The 15,234-nt window shown below is 41.0% G+C and overlaps 1 protein-coding gene and 1 pseudogene across 1 annotated transcript in view; both read right to left on the reverse strand.

The window, feature by feature from the left end:
• Positions 1–791: 791 nt before the first annotated feature.
• CD80 (CD80 molecule) overlaps positions 792–15,234 on the reverse strand; it is a 33,206-nt gene continuing 18,763 nt past the window's right edge. The window contains exons 4-7 of the mRNA XM_025375585.1: positions 12,862–13,143; positions 5,246–5,341; positions 3,113–3,221; positions 792–1,202 (exon numbers count right to left, since the gene is read on the reverse strand). Of these exons, the coding sequence (XP_025231370.1) occupies positions 3,151–3,221; positions 5,246–5,341; positions 12,862–13,143 (449 nt within the window). The 3' untranslated portion in view covers positions 792–1,202; positions 3,113–3,150. The remainder of the gene's footprint in view (positions 1,203–3,112; positions 3,222–5,245; positions 5,342–12,861; positions 13,144–15,234) is intronic.
• On the reverse strand, positions 6,479–6,941 carry LOC112618510 (annotated as a pseudogene).

Raw genomic sequence — 15,234 nt, forward strand, 5'->3', positions numbered from 1 at the left:
TTAAACCTTGAGTCACCACTCTACATGTCTCTTGCAAGGACAAGGTTGGGGGTGGGGTCACAGATTAACAGCATCTCAAATAGAGAAAATAGAGTCTCTTATGTCTACTTCTTTCTATATAGACACAGTAAGTCTGATCTCTCTTTCTTTTCCCCACAGCATCCACTTCTGGTCTTGTGAATTGTGGAAGGCAGTTTTAGAGAAAGGAGTCACGAGTAACATGGACAACAGTTGGCTATGTCTTTCCAGTTCTCTGCTGATGTCAGAAAGACCCAGAAATAAAAAGGAGGAAAAGCCATCTTAGGGATCTAAGGAGACCCTATGTGAAAAGTTACTACCTTAGACATTTGAAGATAGCTTACTGTTTAGTGCGTACACCGTAAACAATGATCTCATTTTAAATGAGAACTTTCTCATAAATGGTTTACAAATGAGGTGAAACTGGCATAAAGCCATTTAAAGAGATTATCAGTCCAATATGAACCAGTTAAGTCTTTGGACTATCCCTTTCCTCCTTGACTACTGCTTTGAGGTACATAAATCATTCATCTTACATGTCAGAGGAAATTAGTTTTGGATAGTTCTACTTTCTCCTGTGTCTCATGGGGGAGTGAGAGAGCAACAATAGAGAACACAATGAAAAAAATGGAATACTGGGTAAACACCAATAATATTTCCATTAGCCTTCTAAAGATGTTCATGCCATACTTCCTATGCATTGCACTGGGCTTTTGTAAACAGCAATATAAAATCTACTCTGACATTAGGAAATCAGACAGTCTCTGAAGTTGACCTGATATTGGACAAATTCTACTTCCAGCAGCACTTTGCCTGACATGTATATGTATACACCAGTTAACAGGCCACAGTCAAACTGATGAAAGAGCACCAGAGTTAGGACATCTGGGTTCTGGCTCTGGCCTTTATAATTCTGGTCACCTCCCTGGGCCTCAGTGCCTTTGTCATTAATAACACTGGTATTCTCTAAAGTCCCTTCTAGAACTCAAGAATTCTGCATTTCAAAACCCGTTGATCAGGGTCACCAGAGCTACTTCTGTGCCCACCATATTCCTCTAGACACTTCCTGCAAAGCAACTGAAGTGAAGAAGCACCTAAGAACAGACACATAAAGGGCAAGGTGGGGTAATCTTGTCCATCTGAAGAAGTTCCCAGAAGAGGTCAATTGCAAATGGAGCTGGGACCTGAGAAAACAAATGATTACATCAAACCCTATATTGGCAAAGGAGGAGAACATCTTAAATTTATATATCCACATACATATAAATTTTAATGTTAATCTCTTAATTTAGATTTTAATCTCAAGATCAAGGGTATTCCCAACTTGTACATAGTAACCTTGGTAGCTGAAGAATATGAAGGGAGAGCTAAATTATGAGAGAACTTAAAACTACTCTGGCGATTTTTATCACATGAAATATTGATCAGGCAAATGTTTAGTTAATTACCAGCTATTACTAAACGACCACACGCTTGATGAAGGTACTTTTCTATGTATGGGGCTATCAGGCATGGTTGCTTTTCTCAGTAAGCCTACATACAGTCCGGTAAAGGATGGAAGGAAGATGTGGTACATGAAAATCAACCTATGCTAGTGGTATGAGATGTGCTCTACAGGTGGAACTGCTTGAGCTGGATAAGATGGCCACAGAAGGCCTTGTGTAGAAGATTGGATACATGGCTTCATTTTGAAGTATCAGCAGACTGAGCAGAAGACTTTTTAGATAGAAAGTCAAGAAAATAATGACAGAACTGAGCCACAGCAACATCCTGGAAAGGACATTCTGAGGAGTGAGCAAGCATTCAGTGGCAATGAAAAAACAGGATAGGAAGTTGAGAGACTGCCTTGGAGGAAAATATGTATAGGCTGGCAGGTTGTAGGGAAAGGAACCTGAACTTGATGTCCAGTTTGAATCTTGGTTTTATTCCTCCTCTGTATGACTTTACAAGCAAATTACTTAACCTCTGGGAGCCTCTGGTTTCTCTCCCATAAAATGGAAATAGATCTTGCTCATAGAGATTTTTATAAGACTAAGATGAAGTCGTATTTTTGCAAAACAACCTGTTGTATAAGTCTCAGGTATTATTTTTCATTTTTATTTCTATTTCCCCCTCCTGCCCAGGGCAATTCTTGCTTTCTTTTATTTTTAAAGATAATTTTGTAGACTAATTTCTTATACTGGTGTTACTCCAATCTTCACAAGTCAGAGCTGAACTGTTTAGGGAGGCTTGTAACTACCTTAGACCTGGTATCAGTCTCTTGGATTCTAATGTCCCATGTAAGTTTCTCTTGCATGAAAATACCTGGGGATTTGTGACTCACTAAAGCTAGTGCTGTGTTAGGATCTATTAGCAGAATGGACATTCCAGACCCCAGATAATAATTATCTCATTGTATGTAGAGTCATTAAAACCAAATCTAAAGTCTTGGGTTCCGTTTTTCCCATTCATATGAGGCTCTGGAAACCATGCCATGTGAGGAACAACTGACAGAACTCAAGGGGGTTTAGACAAGAGATCAGGTGGAATGTAGAAAGTTAAAAAGCTTTGAAGCTTTTCCTGTAGGCACGGGGGTCTCTTCTGAGTTTTTGAGTGGGAAAATGACATGACAGAGTAATTCTTTATGAAATTTGGCTCCATGATTGGTCAGTAGGATGAGTCTGTTAGTAAGAGGCAGAGAAACCAATGAAAACGTTACCATATTAATACAAAGTGGCCCCAACCCATGTCCATCAATACTGAGAGATATAGGGAAAAATGAATGATCAGAATAAGAAGTTACCACAGTAATATTCAAGACAAACTCAAATTAGTGTTTAATAGGTAATGGAAGACATTGAATTGGCTGACAGGGGAATATTTCAAGATGGCAGAATGGAAACATGGCAAAAGAAGAGGCTGCATTAAGCAAATTACATATGGGGAGAAAGGAGAGGGATGCCAGCCATCTTATAACTGTCCAGCTTAATCCAAAATAGACTTTTGGGAAGGTGAGGTAGTAGGTAAAACAGCTTAAATTTACTACTAAGAGTAAGGGAACACTGCCTCATGATCCCCATGATCCATGTATCCCCAAAGAGATGACGGAGGCTACCTTCAGATCTTTTCAGCCCCTTGCTTCTGCCGATATGGTTATATAGGGCGTACACTTTCCCTTCTCAATGTCTCATTCCTTCTTCTCTCTCTGCATCTTGGGGCAAAACCTTGGAGACAAGAACAAACAATAAAAATGATTAGTGTGTTTCCCTTGAATTGTGCCCATATATTAATATTTACTTTAGCAAGGCTTCAGACTGACTTAGAACTGGAGCAGTGGTTCTTACATCAGGGGTGATTTACAACCTACCTCTTCATCTCTTTGTCAAGGGGACATTTGGCAATGCTTGGGGATATTTTTGATTGTCACAACGGGCAAGGAGTGCTACTGGCATGTAGTGATTAGAGGCTAAGGAAGCTGCTAAACATCCTACAGTGCGCAGAACAGCACTCCAAAACAAAGAATTATCTTGCCCAAAATGCCAATAATGTTGAGGATGAGAACCCCTGAATTAAAGGGGTAACACTGGATAGTTGGTATTAGAAACATCCTTGAGCCCACCAGACCTCTTTATCCTACCCTTGGGATAAGTTGTTAACAGCACATACTCTCTAAGGAATTCACTGTGCTTTGGGTTTTTTTTGGTGCTAAATCCTGGGAAAATCAGCAGATGTTGATCTTCCAATTTTATTTGATCAGCGTACATGATTTCTACTCAAAGAAGAATTGGTACCCCTTCATAGTGATTATGGCCTTATTTCAGACCATAGAACTAGCAGTTCCTCTTCATTTAATCATAGAGATTGAGGGCAGCATATGTCTAACACCCAAAGTGTAAATTCATAGGGTAAAATATCTTAGAAATCTCTTCTTTCATCAGCCACTCCTGATCTTTCATCCAAAAATGTATTCTAAAGAACTGAGAAAATTGACATTTTTCCAGACACCTATGTGTGTGGCACTCTACTAGGCACTGGAATTACAAAGACAAGAAGTCCTAGCACTTTGGAAAGCCAAGGCGGGCGGATAACGAGGTCAGGAGGTCAAGACCATCCTGGCCAACACGGTGAAACCCCATCTCTACTAAAAATACAAAAAAACAAAAACAAAAACAAAAACTAGCCAGGTGTGGCAGCACGTACCTATAATCCCAGCTACTCAGGAGGCTGAGGAAGGAGAATTGCTTGAACCTGGGAGGTGAAGGCTGCAGTGAGCAGAGATTGGGCCACTACACTCCAGCCTGGGTGACAGAGTGAGACTCCATCTCAAAAAAAAAAAAAAAAAACTGAAAATGTGTGTGTTTGTTTTTTGAGATGGAGTCTCACTCTGTCGCCCAGGCTGGAGTGCAATGGCGTGATCTTGGCTCACTGCAGTCTCTGCCTCCTGGATTCTTGGGTTCAAGCGATTCTTCTGCTTCAGCCTCCTAAGTAGCTGGGGCTACAAGTGCACACCACCATGCCTGGCTAATTTTTGAATTTTTAGTAGAGACGGAGGTTTCACCATGTTGGCCAGGCTGGTCTCAAACTCCTGACCTTAAGTGATCCACCTACCTTGGCCTCCCAAAGTTCTGGGATTACAAGCGTGAGCCACCTTGCCCGGCCCAAGAACTGAGAATTGGTAGGATCACCTGTAGCCATGTAGTTTCTCGACTGTATCAGTGCATCTTGCCCTCCTCCAAGAAAATGATTCTTGGCCCCAAAATTTGTCAATTTGCCTTTTCTCTAACTCCAAATCAAAATTAGAATATCAGCAGGATGGTGGCCATGGAAGTTGGAATTCACTAAGGAGTGTTTAACAACTCACCTGCCAAATTGACTAGCCCTTAAAAAAAATTAGAATATCATTTAGCATCAGAAACATTTTCAAATTAGTTAGCAAACCCCAGTCTCCAAAAATATATGAAGTTAGGGAAAAAATAGATGGACTAAACTAGAATGTGTCTTGAGGGCAGCGACTTCTTAGCTCTGTAATTCCAATGCCTAGTAGAGTGCCACACGTGTAGGAGGTGTCGGAAAATGTCCAGTGAATGAACAGAACTTACTGAGACAAGTAAAGGAGATGCTAATGTTTCCATAGACTTTCTGTAAATATGAGAGAGAATAGGCTAAAATCTCAGAGAGCTGCTGAACCATGCTAATAAAGTTTGATCTTCCAGAATTGAGATCAGGATGATAGTATGATAGTACTTACAGTAGGTCAGGCAGCATATCACAAAAATTCCATTTACTGAGATTAGGGTAATGGCCCAGGATGGGAGCAGGTTATCAGGAAAATGCTCTTGCTTGGCTGTGGAGGGAAAAGAATAATGTCAGCTGTAATGTGTTTCCTACTGCCTGATATTCATTCTGTGCCTTTTCTATTGATGCAACTGTGGAGTATTCTTTGTCTGGTCACCTCTCCAGTATGCAGCTGCTAGCATTTTTCTTGCATAATTCTTCAATCAGGCACACACTTGTGGGCAACTAATATTCAGATGTCAGATACTAAAAGTGAAAAAGGCACTTTGAATGTCTGCATTTACTGAGTTAAGTTGATATAAGGAAGATTTTAAGGAAATCTTTTACAAGCCATCTTGTAATATCTCACTTTTATAGCTGATTATAACTATGTATTACTACTAACTGGTTGATGTTGTGTTCTATGTATACTTTATTTTTCCTTCTCTAGCTCTGTCATGCCTTCTCCCTTTCTCCTACCATATTGTCTGTCAACACATACACATCACACACATCCTTACCTCACAGTAGCTGCCCTAAAGCTGCAGGAGCCACTTTGCATTCACTTTCGGATACAGGTTTTTCACCCTCTAGCCTAGAGCTACTGGAAATACAGAACAAGTCCAGCAAAGAACTAAGTGTGGATATGGCTTGGTATTAGGTGGGACCATCCTAGAAGAGAGCTCTGAAGGTTATCAGCTGTAGTTTCAGTCCCACAGAGCACAAGAAGTACACAGAAAGGATGAGGGTGGGGAGGAGAAAGGTGTTGGTGGATATGGTGCTGCTGGTCCATGCCTCCAGATCAGGAGCAGCAGCTACACTGTTTATTCTTCAGCTGCTTTGAAGAATAGTTAGCAACATCTGGAAAAAGGGCAGGGACACAAATTATAGCAGCTCATCTGGTTTCTCTGAAATGGCTTACAAATAAATGAATATTTACTAACTTATTGTTTTTCCTTTTTTTTTTCCCCATGCTGAAGTTTTATTTAAAACATAAAAGAAATGTTCCCCAAAAATGCTGGTGAATAAAGCAAAATGGTACGATACAGTGCTCTCTCCCTCTGAGTTAGCCCAGCCTATCCAAGTACAGGGTAATATACAGTACTCAATGCTGGTAGAATTTCACAGTAGTTTAGTGTTAAAGATTATCTGTGCCTAGATAACGAAGAGATTATCAGTGTGTGATGCTTAGTTCTGGGTTTACACCTTACTGGGCATGAACAAGAGCCCCTGCTCCTTGGCCATAGCCAAATCCCTTGGGCCCAGAGTTCTTTGCATAGCATCCTTTACAATAGATTTCACCTTCTTTTTCAGTGGAGTTGTTCATTCAAGACTCTTCCCACACTTTGCACATCAGAAACAGTTTTTGTGCCAGGGCTTTCCAGCTCCAATTATCTTCTCGGCAGCATATACCGAGTCCCCACATCTGGAACAGTTCTCAGCACCTCCATATTTCTGAGCAAATTTAGAAGTGTTTGGATTTGTTGTAGGCCTGTGAGGCTGAACACTCTCTGGCTTGATGCCCAGCCTCTCGCCATGTTAAGCGTGCCAGTGCCCTGGCCATAACCATAGCCTTTTGGCCCATATTTCTTTCCATAGCAGGATTTGCAGTAGATCTCTTCATTGCGAATTGCCACTGTTGTGCTCTCTAAATTTTTCCTGCAAACCATTGAGTCAGAGGCAGGAGCATGCACCAGATGCGGAGCTAGCAAGGCTGGGCTGGAGACAGGGTCCAGGGACCAGGGAGTCCAAGATCCCTGTTTTTACTTTTCTGATTACCAAACCTAGTGGTAAGTTTTGTTTATTTATTTATTTATTTATTTGAGATGGAGTTTCACTCTGTTCCCCAGGCCAGGCGTGCAGTAACACGACCTCAGCTCACTGCAGTCTCTGCCTTCCAAGTTCAAGCAATTCTTCTGCCTTAGCCTCCCAACTAGCTGGGATTACAGGGGCATGCCGCCATACCTAGCTAATTTTTGTATTTTCAGTAGAGTCAGGGTTTCCCCATGTTGGCCAGGCTGGTTTCAAACTCCTGACCTCAGGTGATCCTTCCATCTCGGCCTCCCAAAGTGCTGGGATTACAGGCGTGAGCCACTGCGCCTGGCCTAGTTTTATTATTTCTCTTATTGGACTTCTCATCAGCATTTGGCCAGTTGGAATCTTCTCCTTCTTGGACTTCTGTGACACCACATCCTTCTGTTTCGGTTTGTTGCACTCGGTTTTCTCTGAAGGCTTTGCTTCAAAGACTTTTCTTCCTCTTCTTGTCCTCTAATTATTGTTGTTCCCATGGTTCTGTTTGTGGCCCCATTTTGCCCTTCCTGGCCCCAGTCTTCCTGGGTTATATCCTCCACACCCAAGATTTGAAATGCCATTTGAGGCCGGGTGCAGTGGCTCACACCTGTAATTCTGGCACTTTGGTAGGCCAAGGTGGGCAGATCACCTGAGATCAGGAGTTCGAGACCAGCCTGGCCAACATAGTGAAACCCTGTCTCTACTAAAAATACAAAAACTTATCGGGGCATGGAGGTGCATGCCTACAATCCCAGGTACTCGGGAGGCTGAAGCAAGAGGATTGCTTGAGGCCAGGCGTGGTGGCTCACACCTGTAATCCCAGCACTTTGGGAGGCCGAGGCAGGCGGATCACGAGGTCAGGAGATCGAGACCATCCTGGCTAACATGGTGAAACCCCATCTCTACTAAAAATACAAAAAATTAGCCGGGCGTGATGGCGGGCACCTGTAGTCCCAGCTACTCGGGAGGCTGAGGCAGGAGAATGGTGTGAACCTGGGAAGTGGAGTTTACAGTGAGCTGAGATCACGCCACTGCACTCCAGCCTGGGCCACAGAGCAAAACTCCGTCTCAGGAAAAAAAAAAAAAAAGAGAGAGAATTGCTTGAACCAAGGAGGCAGAGGTTGCAATGATTTGAGATCGCGCCACTGCACTCCAGTCTGGGTGACAGAGTAAGACTCCATCTCAGAAAAAGACAAAGAAAAAAACAAAAATGTCATCTGATTTTTAAATTTATATATTGGATGGATGCCAGAATTTCCACTTGATTAAAACTGAATTTACTACATGCTTTCCAGATCATATCTACCACCTGTATTCTCCCATTTCAGTGAATAACAATACCATTTAGTTACCCAAATAAGAGTGTGGTATTTTCTTTGTGCTCACTTCCCAGTAGGCTCCCATGTATTTTCTGTTCTATATTCAGAATATCTCTGGAACTTACTGCTTTTTCCCAAATCTCTTGCAGCAACTGCCTTAGCTGAGATTTTTCTCATCTCCCACTTAGTAGCCTGCAAACCGGTCTCTTTGCCTCAGGTTTCCTAGGCTCTAATAATTCCTGCACATTGCTGTCACAGTAATCATTCTAAAACACCTGTTTAATCATAGTGTATCTACCACTGAAAGATAGGAGAGTTGGTTTTTCTTTTTTCTCTAAAACACCAGATTGCATGGAGACATCAAGTGATTATCAGAGTTGACCTCTACAGATTAGAATGACACAAAAAATAACAAGCCATTGCTGTTATCTTGGGTGTCTAGAAGTTTCACAGGCTTCAGCTCATTCCTGGCTTCCACTCCACACCCATCCACAAGCCTCATTCAACCTAGAGAGAGTATGTGTGTGAGGGAAAGAGGGAGGCCTCAGTAGCAGCAAGCCAGGTCTGTCATGACACCTGTTAGAAACCTGGTAACACCCCAGAGGGACAGACCCAGAATCCAAGGTGCACAGCTGTGTGAGGGCATCTGCACATGTAGCTTATTAGATACCATGAGTATGACTCTCCTAGATTTATCTCCTTCCAGTTTATCAAGGGAAAACAAATTTGGTGGGACTACACTAAAAAGAATCATATGCCCAATCTGCTTAATTAATACATTTGGGCTTTTTTTTTTTTTTTTTTTTCCAGATCAGTTATTTACTGATACGGTTTGGCTGTGTCCCCACCCAAATCTCATCTTGAATTATAACTCCCACAGTTTCCACATGTCATGGGAGGAACCCAGTGGGAAGTGACTGAATTATGGGGGCGAGTCTTTCCTGCTCTGTCCTTGTGATAATTAATGAGTCTCACGAGATCTGATAGTTTTAAAAACAGGAGTTTCCTTATAACAAGCTCTCTTTTTAGCTGCTGCCATCCATGTAAGACATGACTTGCTCCTCCTTGCCTGCTGCCATGATTGTGAGGCCTCCCCAGCCACGTGGAACTGTGAGTCTAATTAAACCTCTTTATTTTGTAAGTTGCCCAGTGTTGGGTATGTCTTTATCAGCAGCATGGAAACAGACTAATACATTTTCACATCAAAACTTTACTCACATTGACCTGTAACATTTCTATGAACTGTACATCTAATGTATATTTGTTAGTGCAGTCAGCCCTTGACCTCCCATAAATGCATTATTTGCTTTTGAATCTTATTCTAAAGAATCCCCACACAGTCCCATTAATGAGATTTCAGACATTTATACACCAAAGCTCTCCAACCACAAAATCTTTAAGTTAGCAAACTATAGCACATGGGCCAAACCTGTCCTGCCACCTGTTCTTAAAAATGAAATTTTGTGGCTGGGCGTGGTGGCTCACGCCTGTAATCACTTTGAGAGGCTGAGGCAGATGGATCACCTGAGGTCAGGAGTTCAAGACCAGCCAGGTCAGGAGTTCGAGACCAGCCTGGCCAACATGGTGAAACCCCATCTCCACTAAGAAAATACATAAATTAGCCAATTGTGGTGGCAGGCAACTGTAATCCCAGCTACTTGGGAGGCTGAGGCAGAAGAATCATTTGAACCTAGGAGGCAGAGGTTGCAGTGAGCGGAGACCACACCATTGCACTCCAGCCTGGGCAATGAGAGTGAAATTCTGTCTCCAAAAAAAAAAAAAAAAGCAAAGAAAGAAAGAACGAAATTTTGTTGGAACATTTATGTCTTGTCTGTGGCTGCTTTCATTCTACAACCAGCAGAATTGACTTGTTGCAACAGAGACTGTGACTGCAAAGCTTAAAATATTTACTATCTGGCTCTATTCAGAAAAAATTTGCCAACCCCTGTCCTAGAATGTCACATATATCCATATTCCAATATAAATAATGTCCAAATCAAAATGCAGTTCAAGCTAGTATTACTGATTTAATAATCAGGACTCTACTGTTTTCTACCTTCAATCAGAATAATATAAAATTCGTTAAATAATTCTATAACAAGAAGGTAAAAATAGAGACTTAATAAACTATCTTTATGATTGAAGCCTCATTTTAATAAAATTTTTACAACACATAAAAGATGACTGAGACTGATAAGTTTGGAGTATCAATAGTCATGTCAATGTTTGGTTTATAGTTGACCTAATTTTCCCACGAAATTTTATCTCATTGAGGAAAATAAAGAATCTGCTGTAGCTGGGCGCGGTGGCTCACACCTATAATCCCAGCACTTTGGGAGGCTGAGGTGGGTGGATCACCTAAGGTCAGGAGTTTGAGACCAGCCTGACCAACATAGTGAAGCCCTGTCTCTACTAAAAATACAAAAATTAGCCATGCATGGTGGCCGGCACCTATAGTCCCAGCTACACAGGAGGCTGAGGCAGGAGAATTGCTTGAATCTGGGAGGCAGAGGTCACAGTGAGCCGAGATCACGCCACTGCACTCCAGCCTGGGCAACAGAGCGGGACTCCATCCCCCCAAAAAAAGAATCTGCTGTAACACTGAAAGATCTAGAGTAAATCATATACTAGCATGAATTACTAGACCATCTAAAATAAATTATCCACTTCACAACTATAAGTAAAGACATACTATATAATATATATTGTGCTATATACTTATGTGCAACTGTATATCAAACTCAGTGTATTGTTTCTTACTCTAGTCACAAAACCTATCCTTGGGAGTGGGGCTCGGGGTAGGGAGAGAGACTGTGGTCTTCTGTATGATCAACCATACAATTTAAACAAGTATTAATATTTTGAGCATCTGAGTTCACCTTGTAAGCCATCTTAAGCCATTATAGGCCTAAGATGCATATATTCATGTAAACCCAGCGATTTCATTTTATATTTTCAAGTGATTTCACCTCTCGGGGAAAGAGAATTCTCTGAGTTTACTACCAGTAGGGTGAAATATTTGCTCCAAAATGACCTCTTTTCAGGCGTTGTCTTCAAGGAGTTTGTCACTCACCTTTCCCAGACTTGGTTCAGAAGGAACCAATAGTTCTTAAAAAGCACATTCACCCACAAAAAAAAAAAAAAAAATTGTTTGGCACCATGGAACCATGTGGGTGGCATGCCCTAAAAGAAAGTACCAAATCCCTAAGGGCAATTCCAAAGGGCACATTTTAATACTTTCAATAACAATATTTTTACAATAACTTTTTAAGATGATGGATAGTGGTTATTAGTATATATAAATTTTAGAATATTTATTACAAGAAAATAAGGCCAGGCACAGTGGCTCATGCCTATAATCCCAGCACTTTGGGAGGCTGAGGTGGGTGGGTCATGAGGTCAGGAGTTAAAGACCAGCCTGGCCAACATGGTGAAACCCATCTCTACCAAAGACAGAAAAAATCAGCCGAGGGTGGTGGCTGGCGCCTGTAATCCCAGCTATTGGGGAGGCTGAGGCAGGAGAATTGCTTGAACCCAGAAGGCAGAGGTTGTGCCACCGCACTCCCGCCTGGGCAACAGGGTGAGGTGGTCTCAAAAAAATAAAATAAAAAGAAAATTAGTAACATTATCACACCTTGCACAGTGACTTTATTTTTTAAATTTATTTTTAAAATTATTTTATTTATTTCTTTTAGAGACAGGGTCTCGCTCTGTTGCCCAGGCTGGAGTTCAGTGGCATGATCATAGATCACTGCAACTTTGAACACCTGGGCTCAAGTAAGCCACCCACCTTACCCTCTCGAGTACCTGGGACTACACGTATGTGCCACCAAGCCCGACTAATTTTTTAAATGTTTCATAGAGTCGGTCTCATCATGCTTCCCAGGCTGGTCTTGAACTCCTGGGCTCAAGTGATCCTCCCACTTCAGCCTCCCAAACTGCTGGGATTACAGGCGTGAGCCACTGTGCTTAGCCCTCACAGTGACTTTAATAAGTCATAATAGGACATGGTCATTTGTGTATCTAAAAATACTATAAAATACTATCAAAGTAAATATGACAATTCTAAAATGTATCTGGCTGAGTTACAGTAATGTGCCACATAACAATGTTTTCAATGACCTACCGCATATATGATGGTAGTCCCATAAAATTATAATACTGTATTTTTACTGTACCTTTCCTGTGTTTACATATGCTTAGATACACAAATACTTATTGTATTACAACTGCCTATGTATTCAGTACAGTAACATGCTGTACAGGTGTGTAGCCTCAAGCACTAGGCTGTACCATGTAGCCTAGGTGTGCAGTAGGCTACACCATCTAGGTTTATGTAAGTCCACTCTGATGTTCAGACAGTGGCAGAATTGCCTAATGATGCATTTCTCAAAATGTATCCACATCATTAAATGACACACGACTATATTGTCTTTTTAGATTCGATATAGTAGAAACTCCCCAGAACAATGTCACTTACGTGTATTCCAGTTGAAGGTCTGATTCACTCTTAAATGTCCATACTTGATGAGACACACAAAACTGTGATTGGTTGTCATATTGAAATCCAGTTTGCTGCTAACAGTATAGAGCTCAGTTTCAGGATCTTGGGAAACTGTTGTGTTGATGGCATTTAATTCTTCTCCATTTTCCAACCAGGAGAGGTGAGGCTCTGGAAAACCTCCAGAGGTTGAGCAAATTATCCTTCTAATGTTAGAAGGTGGAATTTCAAAGTCAGTTATACTAGGTGTAGGGAAGTCAGCTAAGGAAAGAACAAGAATATATAATTACATATAGTTACAAACCTATGTGTGTAGAGGTTTATTTTTAAATAATTTTCTAGCTTTAATAAGAGTTGATTAAGGCCAGGCACAGTGGCTCACGCCTGTAATCCCAGCACTTTGGGAGGCCAAGGCAGGTGGATCACCTGAGGTCAGGAGTTTGAGACCAGCCTGGCCAATATGGCAAAACCCCATCTCTACTAAAAATACAAAAATTAACCAGCCATGGTGGCAGACACCTATAATCCCAGCTACTCGGGAGGCTGAGGCAGGAGAATTGCTTGAACCTGGAGGGTGAAAGTTGTAGTGAGCCGAGATCGTACCACTTCACTCCAGCCTGCGCAAAAGAGCAAGACTTCATCTCAAAAACAACAAAACAAAACAAGAATGATAAAATGAGATATAACTTACAACTTCCCATTAATCATTAATAGTTATGTATAATCCAAAGACTAACTTTGATTTGAATTGGTTATATCAATTCTTTACCACTTTTGATGGAGATAGGAGGGCACTTACTAGAGAAAGGAGAAGTAGGTTCATGTGAATAAATGTTGCCAGAGTACTTGCAATTGTAAGAGATAAAGAGAAGAATAATAGACAACATTTACTGAGCTCTTGTTTGTTAGGTCTGGACTTTATCTCATTTTGTCTTCACAGAATCCCTAGAGAGGTAAGTTGTAAATCTAAAAAGGTCAAAGATCAGTAATTTTATATGATTTAACCTAATATAATTTCCATTTTATAAGTAATCAAACGGGTTTAGAGAAATTATAACCAACCAGTAGTGGCAGAATTCAAATCTGTCTGACACCAGAGCCTGTCTTTTCTTGACCTTGCCTTTCTTCCTTTCCTTTTCTTGTCTTCTCTTGTTTCTTCCTGATGCCTGAGGTACACAGTGGCTTTCTTCTATGTTATCTATTTATTTACTAAACTATAGTGAACACCTGAAAACCCACCATTCAACTTGAGACCCAAAACACTGACAGTAACTGAGGTAAATCTGCTACTATGATGTCACCTATCCTGTCCCTCTCTTTCCCTTACCTAAGGTAATCGCTATGCTAAATTTATGGTTAGCATCTCTTTCCTTTTTAAAAGGTCGTCTTTTACATGAGGGGCCTACCCCTTTGCTCTTGAGAATGGTTTCTCATGTCTTCCTTTCTGGTCTTATCCTTTGAACATTGACTCTTAAGTCTGATACAGGTAAGGGCTCCATGAAGTTGTGTTCCCTCTTCTCTCTGACTACCTAAACTCAATACCTAAATAGAGGAGGCTTCGCCTAACACAGAACTTTCGTTTGGAAAGGGTCTAGATGGGGAGAGAGAAAATATAAATCTGGTCAAGGAGAGGAGATCTTGGAGAAAGGAAAATGCTGCCTAATTTGCAAGCCTGTGACCTGGCTTTTGAGGGGGCATTGTGTGCGTGTGAGTGGGGGGGTGGGCACTGAACTATAGTCATGAGCTTTTGCTTCTACTGAGTCTCACCAACACCCCGCAGCCCCCCAAAAAAACACCCAGGACCAATATTTTTAAATTTGCGTATCTATTTCTGGAGGGGGTTTCTCCTCTCTTTATTCTGTCCTGAGACCATGGGCAAAGCTCTTTATTTTAGGTGAGAAGAAAAACTGTGAACCATATCAGTAATATTTTCATTTGAAAATGTCATTGAAATTTATTTGAATAAATTTATTTGAATTCATTTGAATTTTTTTTATTATTTTGATAGTAGACATGCTGTTTATTTATTTAATATGTATACGGAAGCCTGAAAAATAGAAAGCTGTATAGGTTGAGTTTAGTTGTTAATTGGTTTGGGAGTCTTCCATGTATAATTTATGACTTCTCTGTGTTCTGTGTATTTGTCTGAATTAATTACTGGGATGAAGCTATGCTAGCTTTCAAACAGGAGATACCTTTCAGAAATTTGTATATTGTGCAGTTGCCAGACCAATTAAATACCTGGTTGAAATTTTTTTAAAAAAGTAGTCTTTTACTCAGAAAAACCTATATCCAAACTACAACATTGAGCCTATAACCTCATCCACCATACTTTATTGATTTTCTTAATAT

This window comes from Theropithecus gelada, chromosome 2, assembly GCF_003255815.1.
Source record: "Theropithecus gelada isolate Dixy chromosome 2, Tgel_1.0, whole genome shotgun sequence".
In the NCBI taxonomy this organism is placed as follows: Eukaryota; Metazoa; Chordata; class Mammalia; order Primates; family Cercopithecidae; genus Theropithecus; species Theropithecus gelada.